This window comes from Urtica dioica, chromosome 6, assembly GCF_054948205.1.
Source record: "Urtica dioica subsp. dioica isolate 48M chromosome 6, U.dioica_male_clone48M_v1_H2, whole genome shotgun sequence".
Taxonomy (NCBI): Eukaryota; Viridiplantae; Streptophyta; class Magnoliopsida; order Rosales; family Urticaceae; genus Urtica; species Urtica dioica.
In genome coordinates, this window is record NC_142761.1 from 10,283,515 (window position 1) to 10,294,600 (window position 11,086).

At 38.0% G+C, this 11,086-nt stretch overlaps 1 protein-coding gene across 2 annotated transcripts; it reads left to right on the forward strand.

The window, feature by feature from the left end:
* The first annotated feature begins 3,754 nt into the window (after positions 1 to 3,754).
* On the forward strand, positions 3,755 to 8,744 carry LOC149393345 (quillaic acid 3-O-glycosyltransferase CSL1-like). 2 transcript variants are annotated; one of them, XM_089617834.1, is made up of 8 exons: positions 3,755 to 4,397; positions 4,486 to 4,584; positions 4,838 to 4,951; positions 5,059 to 5,271; positions 5,349 to 5,448; positions 7,137 to 7,324; positions 7,402 to 7,749; positions 8,145 to 8,744. In XM_089617834.1, the coding sequence occupies exons 1-8, from the start codon at positions 3,792 to 3,794 to the stop codon at positions 8,694 to 8,696; spliced, it is 2,220 nt and encodes a 739-aa protein (XP_089473960.1). In that variant the 5' UTR covers positions 3,755 to 3,791; the 3' UTR covers positions 8,697 to 8,744. The 2 variants fall into 2 exon arrangements, with proteins under 2 accessions (XP_089473960.1, XP_089473961.1); XM_089617835.1 differs by having other exon boundaries at positions 7,152 to 7,324.
* Positions 8,745 to 11,086: the final 2,342 nt, after the last annotated feature.

Consider the following 11,086-nt stretch of genomic DNA (forward strand, 5'->3'; position numbering starts at 1 on the left):
TTTTTGGTACTGTCATAGAAATATGATACAGATAAAGAACTAGTGATCGTAGATTTGTGTTTGTGTGTGATTATCAGGTACCAGATCGTCTAAATTCATAATTGTGACTAAAAATATTGGATTCAGATTGCGTCCTAGAGCACTATACTGGTTTATGTATCAAAACCTATACTCAGATCTTTATCTCTGAGCGTTTCCTAAACTTCTCATTGTCCAAATTCAATCTGGCTTGTTAAGTCTGAAAATCTGAACCTTGAAAAGCAAGATTGATGTACTGTAGCTACTTAGCTGGCTAGAGAGCCAAGGAAACCTGATGAACCAACTTATTCCTCAACTAAAACGTAGAAAAGGCAAAGTTTAGGGGGCTGGTCTAGTGGTAAGGGAAATTCTTGAGACCTTGTTAGTCTCCGGTTCGATTCCCCCGGAGGCAACAATTGGGGCCATTTGGATAGTCTCCCGGTCGATCCTCGTGGATTTTAGTCGGGTCTAACCCGGACATAATGGTGATAATGTATATATATATTTTTTGGTAGAAAAGGTAAAAAAATACCCTAAAAATAGTCTACAGAATCTATGAATTTTATTTCGCCTTCGGAATTAGTCAGTCTTTCAGTGTAAAATAGTATGTCACTTGGCAACTTTACTCCTTTCACAGACCAAACTATGCTGTATTTGGAATGCAGGCCAAATATAATTTCTCACAGAAGCTTAAATAGAAAAATCTAAGTGTCGTTTCCTTCACACGCTTGCCTTCACTGCACTGCAGTGCCGTTTCTGATCTATTACAGGGGCATTTTTTCGGCCTCATCAACCCGATTCTTTCATGGCCAGCCTCTTCGTTGCGGAGTTGGTTCTTTGCCATATCGCTATTGAGCCCCCGTCTCTCGGACTGTGTTTGTTGAGAGGCTTCCCAGGGATGAGAAGCTTCCGTCGATCGATGTCTTCATTTTCACGGCGTATGCAATGAGAGAGCTGACTTTGCACGTGATGAACACTGTGCTGTCGGCGATGGCGATGGACTATCTTACGGAGAAGCTTCATGTGTACCTGGCGGTCCCGAAATGAATTCGAATGGGGTGTGAGAGACACGGAGATTTTGATACGCCCCGAGATATTTCTTTTATTGTTTCGACTAGGAATGAAACTATTACAATGAGATATCGGACTTTCGAGAGGTCCGTGCTCTCCAAACGGAACTAACTTCCTAACCAAATCTTTCCAATACTTTTCCGATGCCTATTTTCTTTCCTTCACCTCTTATTTATAATACGTAAACGGCTTAACTAACTAATAATATGTAATTACAATGCTACCCTTACAGTCCTAACAGATTTGCGAGGAATTGAATTCCGTTCTGCAGGAGATTTCGAGTTGCGAAGAGGTGTCTGGATGCTTATTCCGCAAGCGTTGCTGGTTGTAGCAGATGACTTTTTGGCGGGGAGAGAAAGAAGTCAAATGTTTGTTCTTTCTTTCTTTCTCTGTTTGTTCCCATGGATAAATGATAAAAAAGACAAAGTTATGTAAATTTGGTGGAGAGTCTGAATAGTTTTAGTGGGACATTGGATGACCACCCATCTGTAGCTGAGGCACGTTATTTATATTTTTCATAAATCAAATAAGTGAAAGTTAATGGAATGCTTAGCTTATAATAAGAATTAGAGTTTGGCAGGTGATTCAAGGATATCCAGATGAAATGACAGAACAAGAAGATATGGATATGGCAGTGCTTAGTTTTCCAACCCACTTATTACCCACGTATTGACACATTGGAGCTGAGGAAGAATTTTGGCCCATCTAATGAGTTCGTCAAATTTCTATCTCAACATGACAAGAAGCCTAAAGGCATAGATTTCCATTTCCACGTTAGAAGAGGAAAAAATCTCAGCTTCTTGTACATATGGAAGCCAAGCAGCTAGTCATCATAGCGTTTAGCTTGCGAAGCAAGCGATCCATTTTGATTTTTTATTTCTTTTTGTTCTTATACCACAGACGCAGGCCGGTTTTTGGCAATACTTGGTCACAAAAGATTACTTGATGAGCTTCGTGTTGAAATCCTGAGACTGGAAATTGGTGAGCATGTTGGTGCCTTAATTCTCAGGTATATCGGTGAGCACGTTGAGCTTTGTGTTGAGTCAGTCGTTGTGCTTGAGCTTCGGGCTGTTTGTATCGAAGTGTTGTCTTATGGTCCCTTAAAGATGTCATTCCTTGAGAGAACATGCTATGCATTTCTCTCATTGCCTTCGCAGTGCTTTGCCACAATTCCTCAACTCTGCCTTGTAAATGACATATCTCTCTACACAAGGTAACAACAATGAAAAAAAAAAAATCTCTAGGCGCTCCGATACAAGTGTTAACTCTTAACTTTTAAATTTTATTACTTTGATTTTTTATATTATATTTTGTAATTTATGTAGAATTTTATTATTAGTGAGAGACACTAAGTTGGAGTATCATGTTGCATTATCAACTCTCAGGATTTTAAACCTATAACCTCTGCCTTGTAAATGACATATCTCTCTGCACAAGGTAACAACAATGAAAAAAAAAATAATCTCTAGGCGCTCCGCTACAAGTGTTAACTCTTAACTTTTAAATTTTATTACTTTGGTTTTTTATATTTTATTTTGTAATTTATGTAGAATTTTATTATTAGTGAGAGACACTAAGTTGGAGTATCATGTTGCATTATCAACTCAGGATTTTAAACCTATAACCTCTGCCACAACCAGACTTTGCGAGTTCTCCTTCATGATTTTTCTTTCAATAATCTTGTATTTTTTTTCCTTTTCTTTGTATAAGGTTTCAAGCACGTATTTTGCCGCGTTCCTCGTCATCTTTGTGTCCGCTCTTGCTCAGCAGACATTTTCACGACCGGAGACTCGCTCCTAATGGTGATGAACGAGCAAAGGATGTAGATGATCAAGTCAGCCATGTCGAACGTGAACAGAAGCTTGGATACTCTCATTAAAGAGGATGGGACAAGGGAGGCCACTTTTCTTTTACCAACGTGGAAGACGAAAGAGTCAAGATCTACCAAAAGGGCTTGTTCGATTCCAATTATCTTCTGTGTTTCTAGTCCCAATCGCCTTCGTCGTTGCGTCGAACATCGTTTCATTTACAGTGGTAACTGGTAGAGCAACCCTCTCGGGAGGTTTTGGTGAGATGTTTGTACAAGTTGTTTATTTAGTTCTATATATTATCCATAAACTACCCTATAATTGAGGGTATGGTTTTTGGGAAGGAAGGGTCGTTTTCCAAATATGCCATACTTATCGTCAGTCATTTGGGAAGTTCTATCACCAACTCAGAAGAATACGACTCCCGTGGTGATTTTCTTGATAGTTGGGTCTAGATTTCTCATGTACCAAGATTCTATCTTTTGATTAAGGGTTGGTTTCTTCTAATATACGCATCTTTTTTTAAGAGGTTCCTAGCCTTTTCATAGTAGGAATTCAATTTGGCCTGTAAGTCTGAGTATCTATCTGATTAGCTAGTTTGTTGTACTGTAGCTAGCTAGCTTTCTAGAAGCCACGCTTGTCCTTTTTTTTCTTCTTTCTTTCCAAAGCCAATTACAGACAGAGCCAAGGAAACGTGATGGAACAGCTTAAATCATAAACCACATAAAATGTTTGGTTCTCTAAAGAGCCAAAGGTTTTTTGTACCTTTTTTACTGACCATTGGTTTTGTCTTTCACTGTCTAACAGAGTGTCATGACTTTGAAACTTCACTTTATATACGGAACGACTATTTATCGCAGACCGAAAATCAAATAACTCACACAAGCTCATGAAATGGAAAACTCTAAGCGTCTCCATATCAGCCATGTCCACAAATCATCAATCATGGTGAACAAAGCGCAGTTTTTCTTTCAATGCACTGCGGTGTCATTTCTGACCTATTACAGAGCCGTATTTTTCCTCGATGAGAGAAGAGACAACCCGGTTCTTCTGTGGCTAGTCGTCTTTGTTGCGGAGCTGATTCTCTTCGCCATATGGCTTTTGGAGCGGCCGTGTCGACTTAGACCCATCTCTCAGACAGTGTTTGTGGAGAGGCTTCCCAGGGACGAGAAACTTCCATCGATCGACGTGTTCGTTTTCACGGCGGACCCAAAGAGAGAGCCGACCCTGCACGTGATGAACACTGTCCTGTCAGCCATGGCGATGGACTACCCGACGGAGAAGCTCCATGTGTACCTCTCCGATGACGGTGGCTCCGAGCTGACTTTGAATGGGATGAGAGAGGCTCGGAGGTTCGCGAGGCAATGGATTCCCTTCTGCAGGAGATTTCGAGTCGCGAAGAGGTGTCCCGAGGCATATTTCGAGGGCGATGCTGGTCATAGCAGCAATGAAGGACTTGAGAGTTCTGATGAGTTCTTGGCAGAAAGAGAGAAGATATATGTATGCTCTTTCTTTCTCTCTATATTAACCATGCAAAATTACCCTAAAAAAAATAAAAATAAAAGTAAGTTACGTGACTTTGGTGCAGGAAAAATATCAAGAATTCAAAGAGAGTTTGAACAAATTCAGTGAGACTTTCGAAGACAACAGTGGCTTTAGCAAAACGGACCACCCATCCGTTATTGAGGTACCTTTTTTCAATTTATATTTATTAAATTTGTGAAAGTTATTGGAATGTTAGTGTTACAGACCTCACATCAGAAGAAAATGAAACCTTGATAAGGTTTATTAGATCACGTGTAGCTCCTAATATAAATTAAATACGAAATTAGAGCTGACAGAGCTTAAAATTTGGAATTGTTAAAAGTAAATTAATAATCACTTGTAGCTCCTAATATATATATATATATATATATATATATATAAAATTAATTTGGCAGGTGATTCAAGGAAATCCAGAAGATGAAGCTGCGCTGCCTAGTCTTATCTATGTTTCGCGGGAGAAAAGGCCTTCTCAGCATCATTATTTTAAGGCCGGAGCAATCAACACCCTCGTAAGTGTTGTAGTCTCTCTCTCTCTCTCTCTCTCTCTCTCTCTCTCTCTCTCTCTCTCTCTCTCTCTCTCCCTCTCTCTCACTTTTGTGTATACTTGTCGCTGCAGCTTCGAGTCTCAGGAGTGATGACCAATTCTCCTTTCATACTCGGTCTCGACTGTGACATGTATTGCAATGACCCGACTTCGCTGAGACAAGCCATGTGTTTCCACCTCGACCCGGATATGTCTCCGACGCTGGCTTTCGTTCAGTTCCCACACAGATTCCACACCGTCGTGAGGAACGACATTTATGACAGTCAGTTGAGATTAGCGTTTTCGGTACGGGGGGATCAAATCACAAAATCAGCCTAGCATATATACACCTTCATAATGATATTTGTATTTTCTTGTCTTAGCTTCTGTGGCAAGGTCTTGATGGGCTTGACGGACCAGTGTTGTCTGGTACCAACTATGTCGTAAAGAGGGTGTCATTGTATGGAAGTTATGTACAACAAGGTAAACAAATTGATGGTATACATTACATATACAAAAAATTGGCTGCTTAAGCCACGAAAAGTGTTGCAATTTAAAATTGGCCAACGTTTTGTTAATAATCCGTAAATAGCCTAGATGCTTACGTGGCAGCTCATTTAAGAAGGATTTTTTTACTGATTTGCCCTTGTTTGACCGATTTAGTAACTTCTTTTTTAGGCAGTTTTTTTGTTTGAAATTTGAAAACAATTCCGGCAAGTTTAATTTTCGTGCAGGTAGTTATTATGAGCGCATATTTTTAGGTTATTAGTTTCTAATTTTGTTACAAATTATTCACTGGAAATCTGTTAATAATAATTATATTTATTGAAAATATTAATAGTTGATATTTGTTGAACTTCGTATTATTAGTTTACACGAATATACTGTAAATAAGTTTCGTATTTACAATGAATATACTGTAAATCAGTTTCGTATTAGGCAGTTTTTTTGTTTGAAATTTGAAAACAATTCCGGCAAGTTTAATTTTCGGCAAGTTTTAATTAAACAATATTCAATTAGGATTAGAATTTTGAAAATCAAAATTCAAAATTTTAATTTTGAAATCGTGCAGGTAGTTATTATGAGCGCATATTTTTAGGTTATTAGTTTCTAATTTTGTTACAAATTATTCCCTGGAAATCTGTTCATAATAATTATATTTATTGAAAATATTAATAGTTGATATTTGTTGAACTTCGTATTATTAGTTTACACGAATATACTGTAAATAAGTTTCGTATTTACAATGAATATTTCGTTAATAAACTTCGTATTTACAATGAATATATTGTAAATAAGCTTCGTATTTACAGTATATAAACTGTAAATAAGCTTCGTATTTACCACTCGGCCTAAACTCAAAATCAACGACACGGCCAAACACTTTCATGAAGCCACAACCCACATTCAAAGATACTGCTGGAATTGAACTCTCCAGCGCACTTCCACCTATTCTCCGGTGTCTCTTCGTCGGCAGGATGGTGCGCGCGAGGAAGAAAAGCTCGGCCTCGGGCTGGTGCTGGTGGTCGCGCGCAGAAGAGAAGGAGGAGAAGAAGACGGCGGCGCTCGGTCTCAGCTGGATGGCGCGCGCGAGGAAGAGAAGATCGGACTCGGGCTGGTGCTGGTGGCCGCGCGCAGAAGAGAAGAAGGAGAAGAAGACGGCGGCGCTCGGTCTCAGCGGGATGGCGCGCGCGAGGAAGAGAAGCTCGGACTTGGGTTGGTGCTGGTGGCCGCGCGCAAAAGAGAAGAAGGAGAAGAAGACGGCGGCGCTCGGTCTCAGCGGGATGGCGCGCGCGAGGAAGAGAAGCTCGGGCTCGGGCTGGTGCTGGTGGCCGCGCGCAGAAGAGAAGAAGGAGAAGGAGTGGGATTTCGTGTTTGAAATTTCTGTTTCTATGAGAGAGAAGATTACGTGATCTGTGGTTATAATTACACGGAAATTATTATCCGAAGATATTGCGTTTAATGATATTAAATTTCGTGAGGTTAATGGGCGGGAAAATATAAGGGTAGTCTCGTCCTATATTAGCTGTAAATAAATCCTCCTGGCTATTTACCACTTATTAACAAAACGTGGGCTAAAAATAAATTTCATATTTTCAGGAGGCTATTTAGCTTAATTACCCTTAAATATATGTATGTTTGTATACACGGCAAACTGTCTAATTTTCCAGTCCCTTATTACACAGGTATTGACCCATTGGAGCTGAAGAAGTATTTTGGGCCATCCAATGAGTTCATCAAATCTCTATCTCAACAATACAACAAGCCTATGGGTATAGACTCTTCCATTTCCATGTTGGAAGAGGCAAAATTCTTATCTTCTTGTACATATGGAACTCAAACAAAATGGGGTGATGAGGTAAGCTAGTCATCATAGCTTATAGCTTCCGAAATAATCCATTTCGGTTGTCATCATTAGTTCTGCTCTCAATCCAGGTCGGTTTTTTGCGTCACTCGGTCACGGAAGATTACTTGACGAGCTTCGCATTGAAATCCAGAGGCTGGAAATCGGTCTATCTGAGCACTTCGGTGCCTCAGTTTCTGGGGTCGGGCGTTACGAATCTGAACGATCTGTTGACTCAGGCGACGCGGTGGAGCTCTGGGCTGTTTGAGGTCGGGATATCAAAGTTTAGCCCGTTAACTTACGGTCCCTCAAAGATGTCATTCCTTGAGAGAACGTCCTATGCATATCTCTCATTCTTTCCTCTCTACTTCTTGCCCTTGTGGTGCTTTGCCACCATTCCTCAAATATGCCTTTTGAGTGGCATATCGCTCTATCCCAAGGTAACATGATAATTTTGCCATCCCACGCTCAACTCTTGAATTTAATAGGGTGTTTAGGAACCCCTTGAATACAGTTCCTATCAAGCACTGACTTGGTGCTACGCTTTACCGAAATTCTGCCATGTGTCGCTCCGATTAGTTATTATTATTATTATTATTTTTTTTTTTTTTGTAAATGTTGTTTCTAACTAGTGTTATTAGTCACTTGGAGGTCATTTTAAACATAAAAAAAAATTCTATGTAAAATAATTAATTTGTGACACAAGAATCAGAGATCATAGTTACATTATCAGCTCTCAAGATTTTATACCAACAATATCATCTACCTCATTCTCTTTCTTTATTATGATTACCTTATAAACAATAATCTTAATTTTCTTCCTTCTTTGTAAAAGCTCTCGAGCTCGTACTTTGCAGCGTTCCTCTTCATCTTCGTGTTGGCTCACGCTCAGCATTTCTTCGATGTTTTCACGACCGGAGGCTCGTTCCGAGCGGTGATGAACGAGCAAAGGATGTGGATGATCAAGTCGGTCACGTCACACATGTACGGAAGCTTGGACGCTTTCATGAAGAGGATCGGCGCAAGGGAGGCCACTTTCTCTCTCACCAACAAAGCCGGGGACGACGAGAAGGTCGAGCTCTACCAAAAGGGCTTGTACGATTTCCGATCTTTGCCTATTTTCCTCGTCCCGATCGCCTTCATCGTTGAGTTGAATGTCGTTACGTTTCTCGTCGGAATTGGGCGAGCTTTTCTCGTGGGAGATTTTGATGAGACATTGGTGCAAGTGTTCATTTCATTCTACATATTATTCATAAACTACCCTATAATTGAAGGGATGGTCTTTAGGAAAGACAATGGCTGTTTTCCGAAATCGCTCACCATATTATCTGCTGTACTAGTCTCTATGGTGATTTTCTTGACAGCTGGAGTTAAATTCCTAGTGTAGTAAATTTACCTACGATTTGATAAATAAAAAAAAATGCAAATTATCTTATGCATTTTGAAACGCACGCGTTTAAATTTGCATGATTTTCACGTGACAAGGCTTGTACAACAAGGTTCTGAATTCCGACGATTTTCGTCGATTTCCGGCGGCGGCGCTGCTGCCCGTGGGCGTCCGGCTGATGAAAGTAGGTTTTTTTTTTTTTTTTTTTTTTTTTTTTTTTTTTTTCCGTTTTTTGTCGATTTTTGATTTTTGTCGTTTATATATATATATATATATATATATATATATATATATATATTTTTTTTTTTTTTACTTCTTTGAAACAAAGCAAAAGAAATTGGCCCTATGGGGATAACATAGCGATTTTTTTTATTCGTTGGATTCGTGTTCGAGCCGGATGATGAAAAATTATTATGTCCGGTTCTTTCGGGGGATGGATCTGCAAGCTCTTGAAATGGCGGAAGCTGACTTGAGTAAAGCTGAAGGCAAGAGACAAACAATTGAGGCAAATCTATCTCTCAGACGAGCTATCATAGTGCTAATCACTTGACCTATGATTTGTTTGTGTTGGTTTAAGTTTTATTTTTTATTTATTATATCTATTCTATTTTAATTAAGACAAAAGATAAAAAAAAAATAGATTTTAAAAATGTATAAAAGAAATAAGAAAATTATCTATATTTATTGAGAAAAAGTAAAGTGACCTATTTAAATTAATATGTTAGACATTTTTAAGTTAATTTAAGTCTTCTTTTTATTTTGTGGTTATTATAGTTTATGGGTCCGAAAGAATTAAAATGAAAATAATCTTTTGTCTACTTATTAAAATTACACATACTATGTATTAAGTCTATAGATCATATAACATTTTGCAAGTCTAAAAAATTGAAAAATTTATGTATGTATACATGTATATATTTTAAATATATTATGTAACATTATTTCCGTTCGATTTTTCATCGGTATGTCTGTTTTCCATGGAAAACGACATTTGAAAACGATAAATCAGCTGCTATTTTTCACATTTTTTCAGTTCGATTTTCCGTAAATTAGTATGCTCAAAACGACGTCGAAAAGGGCATTTTGAACCTTTGTACAAACTACATACATGTTTAACTCAGAGATTGACTTAAATACTAGGACCCACCTTATTGACTTTACAACTTCATATGAGACCACCAGATGTAGCGAAATAGCCTTTATTATCAGCATATGCATTATAAAATATGATCCCTCCACTTAGTGATAAAGACCTAAACTCTTAAAGAATTTTCTATTAATTGAAGTATCGAACAAAAAACAATGCTGATTCACACGGTTGGTTTTGCCGGAATTGAACTGGCCTTACTGTTTGTGTTCCAGCTGCTTTAAGCAAGCCCAAACAATATCTTCAAAACAATTTATTCAATCTTGTAAACTAATACTGATGTCCGATGATAGCATGCTAAAAACTTTTTTTTGGGAGGCTATTATAACTACACTATAGAGGAAATTTTGGTTATTGTTTTCTATTAACTTTTTAGGTCAGATCGATCTTAAACAAACTTACGTGAAAAACCCATAACTTCATGGTTAACTCATTGAATGAATGAGGTGTTGACTAGTCCTACATCATCAACTTGGGGCATTATTCACGAAAGTAACATTAAAGAACTAATATCAATAACTCTAGACAGATACAATAATACATTTCTAGACTGTAATGTTATGATGAAAGGAGAAAAAGTCCTACAAATACGAGCATAAAAGATCTCCAAGTCCGCAACGCAACCAGGAAAGAAACTCTGAATGGAACTGCCAGAGGATGGAGCTCTAATATCTAATATCTAGCTGGGACAACATCCAATGCGGGATGAAAAATAAACCTTTATTATTGAATGCCAGTTTGTCAAGGTTGGTTCTAGAATAATGCGAGTCAATGGGCTATTAATGTTATAGCAGATATTCATTACCTTAGATTGAAATGTTGGTGGTCGATTTATGGTCCCAAAAATCGAAAATTGTGGTGGCTGATGGAATTTGCGATAGAATTAATGTGGAAATTTGAAAAAATTGTGTTGATGGAAATTGCGGTGGTCGACGAAAATTACGATAAAACACGAAATTGCGACGGAAATAATATTGCATAATTTTAAACATAAAAAATAAGTTCCATACACATATAAGAAGTTTGAAAGATAATAATAAGTTTCAATTACAAACACACATAATACACAATCATAATAAGTTCAAATTTCAAAGTCAAACACATATAATAAAACACACATAGTAAGCTGAAAATATCAAAGTCAAGCACACATAAGCAACACACATAATATGTTTTAAACACATCATAATTTCATGTACTACCCCAATTATAAAATTCACTAACAAAAATTATCATTTTTTAT

Excerpts from the sequence above, each read along its gene's own strand:
- LOC149393345 (XM_089617834.1), top strand. The coding sequence starts at position 3,792 with ATGGAAAACTCTAAGCGTCTCCATATCAGCCATGTCCACAAATCATCA. Across the intron at positions 4,398-4,485 it reads CAGAAAGAGAGAAGATATAT|GAAAAATATCAAGAATTCAA; the intron begins GTATGCTCTTTC and ends ACTTTGGTGCAG. Across the intron at positions 4,952-5,058 it reads CCGGAGCAATCAACACCCTC|CTTCGAGTCTCAGGAGTGAT; the intron begins GTAAGTGTTGTA and ends TTGTCGCTGCAG.